At 40.9% G+C, this 17,500-nt stretch overlaps 1 protein-coding gene across 2 annotated transcripts in view; it reads right to left on the reverse strand.

Annotated features, from left to right (window-relative positions):
- LOC135203055 (sialin-like) overlaps window positions 1-17,500 on the reverse strand; it is a 45,586-nt gene that overhangs the window by 23,283 nt on the left and 4,803 nt on the right. For both annotated transcript variants that reach the window (XM_064232652.1, XM_064232651.1), the window contains exons 3-5: window positions 17,255-17,443; window positions 1,709-1,779; window positions 875-952 (exon numbers count right to left, since the gene is read on the reverse strand). In XM_064232652.1, the coding sequence (XP_064088722.1) occupies window positions 875-952; window positions 1,709-1,779; window positions 17,255-17,443 (338 nt within the window). The remainder of the gene's footprint in view (window positions 1-874; window positions 953-1,708; window positions 1,780-17,254; window positions 17,444-17,500) is intronic.

Raw genomic sequence — 17,500 nt, forward strand, 5'->3', positions numbered from 1 at the left:
AGTGAGCATTTACATTCGTCTAAATTATCATTGTCTATTATTAGGAAAACTTAAACCTATTCGCATGGAAAAAGCGTACCAAATGGGCCATTGACCTGAAATTCAAGCTTCCATAGAATGTTGGTTCCTACATCCCACTATAAACCCAACACTGCGGCAATAATTGAATAATTCCATGAACACTGCTTATAATTCCACTCAGTAATTGTAGAAATGCAAAGCCACACATGCAGAGTTTTTAGAAAAAGCCGGTGCAGGAACTTACGTCAATCCGAATTGCAGATGAGATCAATAGCAATCAGGCAACTTTGCACTGAGGCAACTAGACAACTTTGCGTCAAGGCAGATTAATCCCCAGTAAAGTCTAGTGTACGATGATCTATTTATCTATTTATTAATTTATTTTTTCTGTTTCTTTAAGTGGGATCTATTCCTTCTGCATTTCCCTTTACCTCGTCTTACATCTTCCTAATGAACACATTAATATTCTTTGGAAGGTTGAATTTTAAGTCATTGGCCTCTGTGGTGGCTTGTTCCATATGTATGGGTTTTATCTAGTGAATAATAATAATAATAATAATAATAATAATAATAATAATAATAAAAATTCCTAACAGCTGATCTTTTCTTTCTGTATTTCCTCTTACCTGCTGCTATTCCTTCAAATGAACACTATATTCTATGGAAGCTTGAATATGAAGTCAATGACCTAATAATAATAATAATAATAATAATAATAATAATAATAATAATAATAATAATAATAATAATAATAATAATAATAAACTTATGTACTTCTACAAGGTTATGTACATAGGCTCCTTGATAAGCCTAGTGTAAATACTACTTAAAGAAACATCTGTTCAGAACTAACCTGAGTTAGTGAGTATCCGTAGAAGAAGGCGCCCAGGACTATACCCTGGGTCGTTTCGTCCCAAACCATTTCGCCCTCCTGATCAAAAAGAGACAAAAACAAAAAATATTAACAAATCTTAAACTGTCACATTCACTGTCATTCACGAGATCTCGGAAGATATAAAAGCAAGTATCAAATCGCCAAATCTCGTTTTTTCCATATTTTTATTTTAGTTTCGTCTGTAGAAAAACAATATTCGAAAATAATGGATAAAGGAGATTTTTAAGAGTTCGTTTTGCTGTTTGCAATGATATGCTAGAATATATTTACAATGCAAGGGTTGTGAATACTCATATTTTCGTTACAGTTTTGTTACGAAAGTATGATGAATGATAGATTTGAAAAATGAGACAAGAGGGGTCAGTAAAAACGAATAAAACTTTACAGCCATAAAAAAATTTTATTTAAAAAATGTATAATCATGAAAGACAAAGAAGAGAAAAAAACAATAAAACTGTTATTTAAGTAAGATTAAATTGTCACCAGACATTATCAATTCAATTGATAGAATTGGAATAGAAATCGTTGATTTTAAAAAATATTACCAGAAAAAAACAATATTTATTCAAGTAAGATTAAATTGTCTTTGGAAAGAATTGGTTTAATAAATGAAATTGAAACAAAACTCCTTTCTTTTCAAAATATTACCAAAAGAATCCTGTAGAAATAGGAGATAGGAAAAATTTAATAAAAGTAAAAAGATAACTTTTTATTATATTCTTTCTTTTACGTAAAAGATTTTTTTTTTTTTTTTTTTTTTTTTTTTTTTTTTTTTTAGATCACTCTTCCTACCTCGTCTTGTAGATTAGCCGTAGAGGATGACACGTCATAAACTTCGTTTTCTGATGCCAAAATTGACGTGTCTGCAAGAGACAGTCAAAAAATATTTCAGTGAATGTCGTGCAATTGGAAATCCAAGCCAAGGTACAATGCATTACTACACTAATATACTATACATCTTGTATTTTAATACATTTTCATCTACCTGATAATTTATTAATTTATCTTTTTCTTCTTTAATAAGCAGGATCTGTTCTTTCTGTATGTCCCTTTACCTCCTCTTATTTCTTCCTAATGAACCATAATAATAATAATAATAATAATAATAATAATAATAATAATAATAATAATAATAATAATAATAATAATAATAATAATAATAATAATAATAATAATAAATAGTAAGAAAAGTGATGGACTCCTAAGGAGGCAGGATGCAACCCGGAACCCCACACTATAAATACCACCCAGTCGAGCTGGAGGGCTGTGATAGACCAAAAAACAAATAAAATAATAATAATAATAATAATAATAATAATAATAATAATAATAATAATAATAATAATAATAATAATAATAATAATAACTGGGTAGAAAAGATTAGACAATGGATGGAACCAGATACAGAGAGAACAAAGATTCCCTCCATGAAAGCCTACAACGCCAAGAAATTTAGGGAGAAAACAAGTGAGGTCTATGAAATAATGGGCATAATACACACCACCAGTATCACAGAAACAAATAACTTGGCATATGCAGGAGCGAGATTAGTAGCAGAACTGATGGGGATTCGAACACCAACACCACCAGCACAACCAACCCAACAGAAACCAAAACAGCAACCTCCTTGGAAAAGGCGCCTGGAAAAGCAAATCATGGTAATGAGATCTGACTTGAGTAAACTGAAAGAGATGGCAGAAAAAAGGCTAAGAAGCAAGAAAACAAGGGAGGAACTCAACGAGAAATACAAAGTACAAGAGAGGGGACTAAACAACACAATAGAAGATGTAAAACAGAGGCTTAAGGCCAAAGCACATAAGATCCAACGGTACATGAACAGGAATAAAGGATACCAACAGAACAAACTATTCGAAACTAACCAGAAAAGACTATACAGCCAACTAAGAGGGGAAGACAACCACAAAGAAATTCCTGAAGCCGAACCAAGTAAGAGACTCTGGGAAAACATATGGAGCAATCCGGTATCACACAACAAACATGCAACATGGCTCCAGGAAGTCAAGGAAGAAGAAGAAGAAACAGGGAGGATAAAACAAAGATTTACAGAGATCACGACAGACACAGTCGGACACCAACTAAAGAAAATGCCAAAATGGAAAGCCCCAGGTCCCGATGAAGTCCATGGATACTGGCTCAAAAACTTCAAGGCCCTACACCCACGAATAGCAGAACAACTCCAGCATTGTATCTCAAATCAACATGCACCCAAATGGATAACCACAGGAAGGACATCCGTAGTACAAAAAGACAAGAGTAAGGGAAATATAGCCAGTAACTAAAGGCCTATCACCTGCCTACCAATAATGTGGAAGTTACTAACAGGTATCATCAGTGAAAGGCTGTACAACTACCTAGAGGAGACAAACACCATCCCCCACCAACAGAAAGGCTGCAGAAGGAAGTGTAGGGGCACAAAAGACCAGCTCCTGATAGACAAAATGGTAGGAGAAGGAAAACCAACCTAAGCATGGCATGGATAGAATATAAGAAAGCCTTCGACATGATACCACACACATGGCTAATAGAATGCCTGAAAATATATGGGGCAGAGGAAAACACCATCAGCTTCCTCAAAAATACAATGCGTAACTGGAATACAATACTTACAAGCTCTGGAATAAGACTAGCAGAGGTTAATATCAGGAGAGGGATCTTCCAGGGAGACTCACTGTCCCCACTACTCTTCGTAGTAGCCATGATTCCCATGACAAAAGTACTACAGAAGATGGATGCCGGGTACCAACTCAAGAAAAGAGGCAACAGAATTAATCATCTGATGTTCATGGACGACATCAAGCTGTATGGTAAGAGCATCAAGGAAATAGATACCCTAATCCAGACTGTAAGGATTGTATCTGGGGACATCAGGATGGAGTTTGGAATAGAAAAATGCGCCTTAGTCAACATACAAAAGGGCAAAGTATCAAGAACTGAAGGGATAAAGCTACCAGATGGGAGCGACATCAAACGCTTAGATGAGACTGGACACAAATACCTGGGAATAATGGAAGGAGGGGATATAAAACACCAAGAGATGAAGGACACGATCAGGAAAGAATATATGCAGAGACTCAAGGCGATACTCAAGTCAAAACTCAACGCCGGAAATATGATAAAAGCCATAAACACATAGGCAGTGCCAGTAATCAGATACAGCGCAGGAATAGTGGAATGGACGAAGGCAGAACATATGACAATACACAAAGCACTACATCCAAGAGCAAATACGGACAGACTATACATAACACGAAAGGAAGGAGGGAGAGGACTACTAGCATAGAGGACTGCGTCAACATCGAGAACAGAGCACTGGGGCAATATCTGAAAACCAGTGAAGACGAGTGGCGCAAGAGTGCATGGGAAGAAGGACTAATAAAAGTAGACGAAGACCCAGAAATATACAGAGACAGGAGAATGACAAACAGAACAGAGGACTGGCACAGCAAACCAATGCACGGACAATACATGAGACAGACTAAAGAACTAGCCAGCAATGACACGTGGCAATGGCTACAGAGGGGAGAGCTAAAGGAGAAAACTGAAGGAATGATAACAGCGGCACAAGATCAGGCCCTAAGAACCAGATATATTCAAAGAACGATAGACGGAAATAACATCTCTCCGATATGTAGGAAGTGCAATACGAAAAATGAAACCATAAACCACATAGCAAGCGAATGTCCAGCACTTGCGATTCAGTACCAAAAGCCCTCCACTAGAGCCTGTGCAAGAAACATCAGCTACCTTGCAGTAATAAGTGGTACGAACACCAACCTGAAAGAGTGATAGAAAACAATCAGTCAAAGATCCTCTGGGACTATGGTATCAGAACAGATTGGGTGATACATGCAAATAGACCAGACGTGACGCTGATTGACAATGTCAAGAAGAAAGTATCACTCATTGATGTCGCAATACCATGGGACACCAGAGTTGAAGAGAAATAGAGAGAAAAATTGGATAAGTATCAAGATCTGAAAATAGAAATAATAAGGATATAGTATATGCCAGTGGAAATCGTACCCATAATCATAGGAGCACTAGGCACGATCCCAAGATCCCTGAAAAGTAATCTAGAAAAACTAGAGGCTGAAGTAGCTCCAGGACTCATGCAGAAGAGTATGATCCTAGAAACGGCACACATCGTAGGAAAAGTGATGGACTCCTAAGGAAGCAGGATGCAACCCGGAACCCCACACTATAAATACCACCCAGTCGAATTGGAGGACTATGATAGAGCAAAAAATAATAATAATAATAATAATAATAATAATAATAATAATAATAATAATAATAATAATAATAATAATAATAATAATGTTATAAAAACAATTTTACAGAAAAATTATATTAATAAAGAACACTTCAGACAACTATACAACAGTTAGGAAAATAGGTATAATAATAATAAATAATAATAATAATAATAATAATAATAATAATAATAATAATAATAATAATAATAATAATAATAATAATAATAATGGGGAAGTTACTAACAGGTATCATCAGTGAAAGGCTGTACAACTACCTAGAGGGGACAAACACCATCCCCCACCAACAGAAAGGCTGCAGAAGGAAGTGTAGGGGCACAAAAGACCAGCTCCTGATAGACAAAATGGTAATGAATAACAGTAGGAGAAGGAAAACCAACCTAAGCATGGCATGGATGGACTATAAGAAAGCCTTCGACATGATACCACACTCTCCTTCCAGGCTAATAGAATGCCTGAAAATATATGGGGCAGAGGAAAATACCATCAGCTTCCTCAAAAATACAATGCGCAACTGGAATACAATACTTACAAGCTCTGGAATAAGACTAGAAGAGGTTAATATCAGGAGAGGGATCTTCCAGGGCGACTCACTGTCCCCACTACTCTTCGTAGTAGCCATGATTCCCATGACAAAAGTACTACAGAAGATGGATGCCGGGTACCAACTCAAGAAAAGAGGCAATAGAATCAACCATCTGATGTTCATGGACGACATCAAGCTGTATGGTAAGAGCATCAAAGAAATAGATACCCTAATCCAGACTGTAAGGATTGTATCTGTGGACATCAGGATGGAGTTTGGAATAGAAAAATGCGCCTTAGTCAACATACAAAAAGGCAAAGTAACGAGAACTGAAGGGATAAAGCTACCAGATGGGAGAAACATCAAACACATAGATGAGACAGAATACAAATACCTGGGAATAATGGAAGGAGAGGATATAAAACACCAAGAGATGAAGGACACGATTAGGAAAGAATATATGCAGAGACTCAAGGCGATACTCAAGTCAAAACTCAACGCCGGAAATATGATAAAAGCCATAAACACATAGGCAGTGCCAGTAATCAGATACAGCGCAGGAATAGTGGAATGGACGAAGGCAGAACTCCGCAGCATAGATCAGAAAACCTGGAAACATATGACAATACACAAAGCACTACACCCAAGAGCAAATACGGACAGACTATACATAACACGAAAGGAAGGAGGGAGAGGACTACTAAGTATAGAGGACTGCGTCAACATCGAGAAACAGCACTGGGGCAATATCTGAAAACCAGTGAAGACGAGTGCTAAAGAGTGCATGGGAAGAAGGACTAATAAAAGTAGACGAAGATCCAGAAATATACAGAGACAGGAGAATGACAGACAGAACAGAGGACTGGCACAACAAACCAATGCACGGACAATACATGAGACAGACTAAAGAACTAGCCAGCGATGACACATGGCAATGGCTACAGAGGGGAGAGCTAAAGAAGGAAACTGAAGGAATGATAACAGCAGCACAAGATCAGGCCCTAAGAACCAGATATGTTCAAAGAACGATAGACAGAAATAACATCTCTCCCTTATGTTGGAAGTGCAATACGAAAAATGAAACTATAAACCACATAGCAAGCGAATGCCCAGCACTTGCACAAAACCAGTACAAAAAGAGGCATGATTCAGTGGCAAAAGCCCTCCACTGGAGCCTGTGCAAGAAACATCAGCTACCTTGCAGTAATAAGTGGTACAAGCCCCAACCTGAGAGAGTGATAGAAAACGATCACGCAAAGATCCTCTGGGACTATGGTATCAGAACGGATAGGGTGATACGTGCAAACAGACCAGACGTGACGTTGATTGACAATGTCAAGAAGAAAGTATCACTCATTGATGTCGCAATACCATGGGACACCAGAGTTGAAGAGAAAGAGAGGGAAAAAATGGATAAGTATCAAGATCTGAAAATATAAATAAGAAGGATATGGGATATGCCAGTGGAAATCGTACCCATAATCATTGGGGCACTAGGCACGATCCCAAGATTCCTGAAAAGGAATCTAGAAAAACTAGAGGCTGAAGTAGCTCCAGGACTCATGCAGAAGAGTGTGATCCTAGAAACGGCACACATAGTAAGAAAAGTGATGGACTCCTAAGAAGGCAGGATGCAACCCGGAACCCCACACTATAAATACCACCCAGTCGAATTGGAGGAGTGATAGAGCAAAAAAAAAAAATAAAAAAAAAAAATAAAAAAAAAAATAAATAATAATAATAATAATAATAATAATAATAATCAATAATAATTTTAACAGAAAAAGAAAAATTATAATAATAAAGAACAGATTGCCTTTGATAACACCAGCCCGAAATTCCATTGACGACCTACAGCTCGATGAATATTGGACAGCTGCTTTATAATACCAGCGTGCCAGAAAGACAAATCATAAGGAGAATTGAAAGAATCAATACTGTGAATTCTGCCATTTTTTTAAATAAAACTTGTTTGAAAGAAGGTCTGTTTCCGGCATACAATAATAATAATAATAATAATAATAATAATAATAATAATAATAATAATAATAATAATAATAATAATAATAATATAATAATATTCTGTTACAGTAATTTAACCGAAAAAAATTACAATAACAGAAATAGTATAACAGTTAAGGCCATTTTAAGGTTAAGGTAATAATAATAATAATAATAATAATAATAATAATAATAATAATAATAATAATAATAATAATAATAATATTTCGGAAGGAGAACCTCTCGTAGATATGTTTTGTTAAAAATGATTGCTGCTTCAGCACTATTAATCTTGTAGAGTCTTCTCTATTATTCTGATGACGGCTTTCTCGTTGCTGCTTATACTGGCGAGCAACGCACCAAAGAGCATGGTAAAATTCGGTTGAGTCATTTTATTTATTATTACTTATGCAATTCTCTCTCTCTCCCTCTCTCTCTCTCTCTCTCTCTCTCTCTCTCTCTCTCTCTCTCTCTCTCTCTCCTTCAACTTGACGTTTCTTCCTCATCCGCAGGACATTATCAAGCGATGACTGCTAAGGGGCTGAATTCGAATGACGAGTCCTTCTTCTTAAATCTTGCTGTTGCGGGCTCTCGAGTATGGTATAGAAAACCTCTCCGGCAGGTCGAGTTTTCATTGGTTCCTGGGAAGGTGACTCATACGGCGAGCGTTTACGAGTCTTGCAGGCCTTCTCAGGCGGGGGTATCACTGGGAGCCTCTTGATTGGCTTCTACCTGAGTGACGTCACCCCTGATTTTACTCTGATAATGTGCTTCACATCCGGTGTTTGTTTCATGTGCTCTGGTACTTTCATTGGGGGGGGAGGGGCGTGGTCCTCCTCACACACACGTCGGTATCAGGAACGCTTCTTGAGTGGTATTAAGGGGAGGCTTTTGCTCGAGTATAAACAGCGCTTCTAGGAGGCTCAGACGTCGTGGGTCAGGGGCTCTCCCGATGATTTTAACATTCCTGATGATGTCGCCTCTTGTGATGTCTTGCTGATGTACTGCAAGGGCGTGCTGCCTAATGGCGCCCTCCTGGGCGTGGCAGGAGATCCTTTTAGACAGGTGCATCGTCGTCATGCCAATGTAAATCCCAGGGCATCCTTGGGCGGGGCATACGTATCGGTAGACAACGCTGGACTGCTTTAGGGGGTCTCCTACAGCAGGAGGGGTTGTTCTTCATCAGGAGGTCTTTCGTACGCCGATTCTTATAGTAAATAATAAGGGACACTCTTTTCCCTTCCTCCATAGGGCGGACGTGTTCCTCTATTATTTTCTTCATGACTGCTTCGTCCTCCTTGTATTGGTGGTGCATGAAGGCTTTGTAGAAAAGTTTTATATCCTCCGGGGGTGGGATGTTCCTTCTCTCTTCCTCCGTCATGTACCACTTGTCAAGGGCGGCTTGTGTTTCTCGGTTTACGGGTTTATTTGAGTACCCATTATTAATCAGCATCTGAGATACTCGGTCGAGTCTGAGGTGCGTGTCCTGCCACATTGAACAGTGCGAGAGGGCCCTCCTGATGAAGGCCCTGGCGGTGGTGGTCTTGAACCTCGTAGGACACTCTCTATCTCCATTTAGACAATGTCCAAGGTTCGTAGCCTTGGTGTAGACTGTTGTCGCTAGCTTCTGATTCGTCTTTGTGACCAGGACGTCGAGGAAGGGGAGCCATAGATTGTTGCTGCTGTACTCCACAGTGAAGTTGAGTGCGCTGTGACGCAGGAACTGTTGTCGAAGGGCTTCTACCTCATCCTCGGAGTCAGCTTGCACAAAGATGTCATCGATATGCGTATGCCCCGCCCAAGGATATCCTGGGATTAACATCGGCATGACGACGATGCACCTGTCTAAAAGGATCTCCTGCCACGCCCAGGAGGGCGCCATTAGGCAGCACGCCCTTGCAGTACACCAGCAAGACATCACAAGAGATGACATCATCAGGAATGTCAAAATCATCAGGAGAGCCCCTGACCCGCTACGCCTGCGCCTCCAAGAAGCGCTGCTTATACTCGAGCAAAAGATTCCCCTTAATACCACTCAAGAAGTGTTACTGATACCGACGTGTGTGAGGAGGACCACGCCCCTCCCCCCCAATGAAAGTACCAGAGCACATGAAACAAACACCGGATGTGAAGCACATTATCAGAGTAATACCAGGGGTGACGTCACTCAGGTAGAAGCTAATCAAAAGGCTCCCAGTGATACCCCCCGCCTGAGAAGGTCTGTAAGACTCGTAAACACTCACCGTATGAGTCACCTTCCCAAGAACCAATGAAAACTCGACCTGCCGGAGAGGTTCTCTATGCCGTACTCGAGAGCCCGCAACAGCAAGATGTAAGAAGAAGGACTCTCCATTCGAAACAGTCAGTTGCTGGTCGGGCCCCGTAGCAGTTACTTCTCTTCCGAGACCTTCTCTGGCGAATGCGAGCGACAGCGAGCCATAGTGCCATCCCAGTCGACGACGATAGCGGCGATTTTTCCAGACATTTTCGGCGGAACTTTCGGCGATTGATGATGACGGCACAAAAAATAATAAATTTCATAGAGCTCTCTCACATAATATAAGAAAATTCACTTGACACCTCTGTTCTCTCTCAAATAATTTTCCCTTTACTATAAGTCTCTCTTGCCTAAAATTCAGTAGCCGTTGTGGTCTAAAAACTCCGATTGAAGCAAGGACCAAGGGACAAAAACTTTTGCAATCCTTTATTGCAAGTAGCAAAGGAATGATTCGCTGGTGTCTCTCATAAACCAGAAGTTAGGCCCTTCAGGCAAAAGTAAAAACATAACATACACACACACACACAAACACATTCTCTCTCTCTCTTTCTCTCTCGCTCTCTCTCTCTCTCTCTCTCTCTCTCTCCCCTCACAGATAGACGAATGCAGCCATGGATCCACTGACTCAGCCCACACCCACCACTGCAGAGGCACCAGAGAACCGGAAAAGGACAACGTCTGCTTCCTCCTCCTTTTCAGATGCACCTGAGGCTGTAAGACCAAGATTGGACTCCACCTCCTCCGAAGAAGAAACCACCACAGCCACTCCAGAAGACACAGTAAACCCCCCCCTGCCATGGACACAAATGATGGTTTCCAGCTCGTTACCAGAGGCAAACTGAAGCAGCAAGGACCACCAGCAGCACCTTCAGCACCCTACATGGGAAGTATCTGATCATTCCTCCAACTGGAAGCAGTGCCTATGAATTTGTTAAGGACCTTGAGAGGAAAGGTAAGGTTTTCAAGGTAAGACCCACTACCAAGGGAGGACTGTTTGTTGTAACCTCAAATGAAAATACAAATGAATACATGAAAAATAACCTGCTTGCTTTAAATACCTCAATCCTGACGACAAACCCTGCAAATTTATTCTATGCCACTTCCCTCTGCAATTTGACACCAGAGCTATTCTTGAAAACCCAAGAGTGGTCAAAGCAGAAAGATGCCATACAAAGGAACCCAACCCCCAGCCAACCCGCAAAGTCTTAGTTGAGTGGAAAGGAACACAGCCAAAATCATTGAATCTTGGCATGTGGGGCTCCTTCCCCACCATGGACTTCACACCAGAGCCTCTCAGATGTTTTAACTACAGAGGTACGGACACCATAGCAGTGCCTGCACCGCCAAAGCCATCTGTGGAATATGTAGTGGGAGACATCCCACAAAATTATGCACTGATAAGTTCAAAGTTGGACAAGAAACAAATGCCAGATACCCTGCTTGCAAGGGAAACCACCATGCGTGGAATAGAAAATGCCCGATAAGGCTACAAGAAATTGACACACTTAAAGGAATTGCACCTCGAAGACTCCCTGGACACACACACACACACTCACTAAACATCAGACCCCAAAAGACAACTGCAGCTCCTACTACCCAGCAGGGACCAAGGTCCTATGCTACTGCAGCTAAGGGTCCTCAACAGGCTCCCAAAAACACACAGTCACACCCCCAGCATAAGTCACAGTCCTATGCTGCTGCAGCTGGAGGGCTTAGACCAAACAGACCACAAAATCAACCTCAGAAAAAAGAAATGAAAACACACACCAAACCACACCCAGACCAACACACTCCAAAAAAACAAATAACCAATCGAAGAAGAAAGATCAGTTTCTCAGAACCGGCAACGCCAACAAACACATACATTTTAACCTCTCCTGTTCCCGAAACCCGACCTATCCTCCTCACTCCAAATCCCAAAACCAGCTCGACTCTTCCTGGCTCCCCAAAGCCATACAACCCAGTCTCCCTCCTCCTCCTCCCCACAAATCAACAGGTTTGAAGTTCACCCAGAGCTAAAGCACGACAAATACATTGCCCAGACACAAGATCTCACAAATTTCCTAGTGCAAATGCTATTCAAGTTTGCAAAATTAACAGGATCAAACTTCTCAGAGCACATAGCCAAAGAAGTGGTTGATAAGTGCAAGGACCTTTTGGATCACCATGCCTACACAACTAAATAACAACAGTGCAAATAGCACTACAAATACACTCGGTGTCAGTTTCATCCCAAGTGACAGTACCAGGTACATCTCCAGTGCCAGGGCCAACCACAGTGTTGGTAGTGAAGGCACATCAAGTGTAAATGATGAGTTAGGAAACAACAACAACACAATCAGAATAAATGATTGTAGAGATACAGACACTATAAAAATCCTCCAGTGGAACATACTAAGTGCAAACAATAAATATGCATTCCTGCAAGCACACACACAAACAGATAACTATGACATCATAATGTTACAAGAAACAGTAGTAAGGGAAAACGCCAAATTCTCATTTAAAGGGTACAAAGTATACAAAACACCATACACAGACACTAAAAGAGGGCTAATCACTCTGGTTAAAAACACAATCCCATGCAGAGATGATGTAGAATCACTCAGTGTAAAACTCACACTTGCAAACACAACACTGATAGTACACAATATATACAGAGCTTGGGACAACACATTTGAAGGGGAAACACTCTTCAGCGCAGCGTCACAAGAAAACACAGTAATTGGGGGAGACTTCAACACACATCACCCGAGTCTGAACTCAACACACCAAACAAACACAACAGGTAGACATCTACACCAGTTATCATGTGAATTCCCTGAGGTGTGCCTACTAACAGTGGAGAGCCAACTCATCTAAAAGGAGGAAGACTAGACCTTACCTTCACAAACTCAGCCCTAAAGGAGCAAGCAACATGGAAGCTGCATGAGACTCTCACAAGCGACCACATAGCCATTGACATTGGCCTACAGCTCAAAAAGCTGCCCCCCATACCGCCGCCACCAGAGAGATGGAACCCCAAGTTTGCAAACGGGGCTACATTCGAAGCCAATGAACGAGATGGGCGAGGGACTACCTTGAAAACCCAGCAAATGACATAGAAGTCTTCTATGAAGAGTTCATCAGTAAACTCAGGGAGGCAACAAACATGTCCATGCCAAAGATCAAACAATCCAAGATCGATCACAAAGATGCATGGTACTACTGTGAAAGAGTCAAAGAACTCAATGCCAGAGTCAACAGAGTCCGAAAACTCTTCAGACGGGAACCATTTTGCGAGAGGCAGAGACTTCTCAGAGAGGTAACAGCCCACGCAACTGAAGAGACAAAAGAAATCAAACAACAGGCATGGTATGATTGGTGTGCCAACATCAGCAGACAAACTCCAGTAACCCAGATCTGGAGATGCCTTGCAAAAATTGCAGGGAAAGGAAGAACAGAGCAAAGCATCCATCCTAACCCACAAGAAGAAGTGACAACATAGCCAGAAACTTTGCAGAGAGAACAAAATCCCACAACCTTCCCCAAACAACATGGGAAAAAATAAATGAAATTTCCCCAGCAAGGTGGAGAGAAATCAATACTGCCTGCAACACGCCTGATGACACAGACACACCCTTCACTATGGTAAACAGGACATATGCAGAGCACGCCAGGCCGAAGAAATGGCAACAGCAAGTCACGCAACCAATACAAAAGACAAAGGAGAAAGCCGCATATAGGCCGATATCCCTCATCAGCTGCACGGAAAAAGTTGCAGAAAGGATGGTTCTAAACAGACTATAGAAAGCAGGGCCCCTACACCATAGGCTCTATGCCTATAGGGAAGGAGTAGGGACCCACGAGTGCCTGATAGATGTGCTAAGTGCCATAAATGGCAGGAAATCCATAGTGGTCTTCTTAGATCTAGAAAAAGCATATGAACTGGCCAATGCAGCAACCATCCTCTCCTCCCTAGTCCGAAAGAGGATCAAAGGCAACCTGCTTACATGGACAAAAGGATACATGCAAGACAGAGAAGCAAGAGTAGTGTTCCAAGGCAGAATGTCAGAATACTACTCCCTTGAAAATGGCACTTCACAGGGGGGCATTTTAAGCCCCTTCTTATTCAATGTCCTTATGGAAAATGTAGCCTGTCTCGAGCTACCACAAGGAGTAGAGGTCTTCATATATGCTGACGATGTTTGCATCGTCAGCTCTAGCCCTCAAAGACAACTCCAAAAGATGCAAGAAACCTTGCAAAAACTTGAGGACAAGTGCACACAACTGGGACTCAAAATCAACAGAAACATGACAAAAGCCATGGCAATAAAACATGATCGAAATCCAACCAACCTTCTACTGAAAGGAGACGTCATAGACTGGGTGGATAGCTACACATATCTGGGAGTCTTCATTGCAGATTCACTATCTCCTGAGAAGGAAATACAGCTTCTCCAGGCCAAAACAAAAATAGGGCTTAATGCTCTAAAGAGAATCATATCACTACAAGGACGTGCAACATACCATCTGCTCAGGAGGTTCTACATACAAACCATCAGAGCACAAGTAGAATATGCAGCACCAGTCCTGACAAGTCTCAGAAAGGATTAACAGCAGAGGCTGGAGGTCATCCAAAATAATGCAATGAGACTTATACTTGGAGCCCCAGTGTGGACAAGAATTTGTCTCTTGAGGGCAGAGACAACTACAGTCTCTCACGCACAGGATAGGCCAAAGAAATATTGCCATTCTGTGCAAAACCATCAGAAATGACAGAAATGGACCACTCAAAAACAAAATGCCAGTGTGTATAAACCTGCATGAAGAGCTAGACCTGCCCAAACCTATGCGGGCAGTATACTCCAGACACTGAAAGAACTGGGTATGCAGGACACAGTGAAACACATAACAAAGGATGTCCCACCTGAGGGATACCAAAAATTACCTCCCTGGGTCAAAGACCCAATCCTGTATAACTTCACAATACTACCGGCAAACAAAGCACTGTGCACAGCAGCACAGATGAAAACTGCAGCAGAAGAAGGAATCAGGAGTACAGCAGCTGAAAACACATATTACACAGATGGCTCAGTTGATCCAGAAGCTCCAGCAGTTAACTGCAGCAGCAGTGGCTGCCCAAGACTTCAAAGGAAGCTGGAGGCTATCCAACAATGCCTCCATACTACAAGCGGAACTAATGGCAATCTTAAAAGCCTTAGAAAATTCCAATCTAAAAGAAGGACACATAACAGTGCATATTGACTCCAAAGGAGCAATACTCGCAATCAAGGCGACAAATCCAAAAGAAAATGTGACACTGATAACAACATAAAATCAGTGGCCATGTCACATTAAGCTGCTGGCAGGAGAGTCATACTAAACTGGATACCAAGCCATATGGGAATCCAGGGAAATGAAGAAGCTGATATCCTTGCCAAAAGTGCCCTCAGCTGCAGTACAATAAGCATAAAAGTGCAACCATCCATAACACACCTAAAGGAAATGGCTAAAAGCTATGCCAAACTCCAAGAAGAGAGTGAAGTACGACGTCACTATCTACAAGATTCACGAACATCTAAGTAGTATGTGGATGTCACAAATCTAATGCCGCATGACATCACAAAGCAAACCACTAGAAAACTCTCAGTCATCACACACAGATTAAGGCTAGGATACCTGTGCACCTGGCAAATGATAGGTAATGAGGGCAGGTTATGCAGTACTGTGACCGAGAGGCAATCTAGCCCCTTGAACACTACCTACTAGACTGCCCAGAGACACAGTCTCCTAGGTCGAACCTTACTGAAAATGAGCTGACACCGGCACAGATCACCAGACACATCCTAAATAACATAGGGACACTTGGGAATCTCCTAATGTCTCACCCAGCTCCCAGGTAAAAAGAGGAATTACAATATATTTCTCCATAGAAACATGGGAATCTCCTGTTGCCATACAAACATAAAACCAAAGAAAGCTAAACAATGCACAAACCCTCTACTTCACTGTTTGCAATGGGAGCCATACACATCTTTGGGAACATATGTGTAAGTGTGAGTATGCATGAACATGTATATATACTATAATGCTTTCTTAATGTTGGTTTAATATATATTGCAATATTTTCAGATGCTACACACATGTATATATATTGTGCCTAAAATGTTATAGGTAACTCCCTTTTTTTTCTACCACCACCTTTCCTTCAAACTAAAACTCGTTTCCTTTTTCCTACTCAGCACTCTCCATCTAGGCTGTGTAAGTGTGAGTATGCATGAACATGTATATATACTATAATGCTTTCTTAATGTTGGTTTAATATATATTGCAATATTTTCAGATGCTACACACATGTATATATATTGTGCCTAAAATGTTATAGGTAACTCCCTTTTTTTTTCTACCACCACCTTTCCTTCAAACTAAAACTCGTTTCCTTTTTCCTACTCAGCACTCTCCATCTAGGCTGAGTCTCACGGCTATAAAAACTTTCTCTCCTACTGATGGGTACAGTAAGGTTCAAAGGGGTTGCAATCCTGCCTGTCCCCCTATCTGTTACGACTAACCACCAAAGCACTGTTTTTGTATCTTTACAGAAAATCCAGTTACGGGCTGCTCTAGGAGCAAGAGCCCGTGCCAGCACAAGGCTGGCTTAATCTTCAACAACAACAACAACCATTCGAATTCAGTCCCTTAGCAGTCATCTCTTGATAATGTCCTGCGGATCAGGAAGAAACGTCGCGTTGGAGAGAGAGAGAGAGAGAGAGAGAGAGAGAGAGAGAGAGAGAGAGAGAGAGAGAGAGATAATTGTATAAGCAAGAATTGTATAAGCAATAATAAACCAAATGACTCAACCGAATTTTACCATGCCCTTTGGTGCGTTGCTCGCCAGTATAAGCAACAACGAGAAAGCCGTCATCAGAAAAATAGAGAAGACTCTCTACAAGATTAATAGTGCTGAAGCAGCAATCTTTTTTAATAATAATAATAATAATAATAAACAGTCGAAGCAATTTTACAGAAACAATAACATATAATAAAAAACAATTAAGACAACTATAAACAACCACGGAACGTGCCATTAATAATAATAATAATAATAATAATAATAATAATAATAATAATAATAATAATAATAATAATAATAATAATAATAATAATAATAATAATAATAAACAGTCAAAGCAACTATACAGAAACAACAGTAAAATGATAAAAGCAGCTGAAACAATATCAACAACCGTGGAACATACCATTACGATCCGTCGTGAGGAAACCACCCCCAACTTCCAACCCGGAGTCACAGGCTACAGCGCCATCTGCAGATGCGTTCCTCTTGACCATGGCAACAATAGCAACGGAGAGGTTGATTCTGACCATGTACAGGTTGACGAAGCCGAACCAGGCCATGATTGCCAGGGCTATTCGGGCGGGCAGCCATCCTGAAGGAGGTGAGTGGGTTGGTTTCTAAGTCAGGGAAGTGGTGTGGTTACCATATA

Source organism: Macrobrachium nipponense, chromosome 33, assembly GCF_015104395.2.
Source record: "Macrobrachium nipponense isolate FS-2020 chromosome 33, ASM1510439v2, whole genome shotgun sequence".
Taxonomy (NCBI): Eukaryota; Metazoa; Arthropoda; class Malacostraca; order Decapoda; family Palaemonidae; genus Macrobrachium; species Macrobrachium nipponense.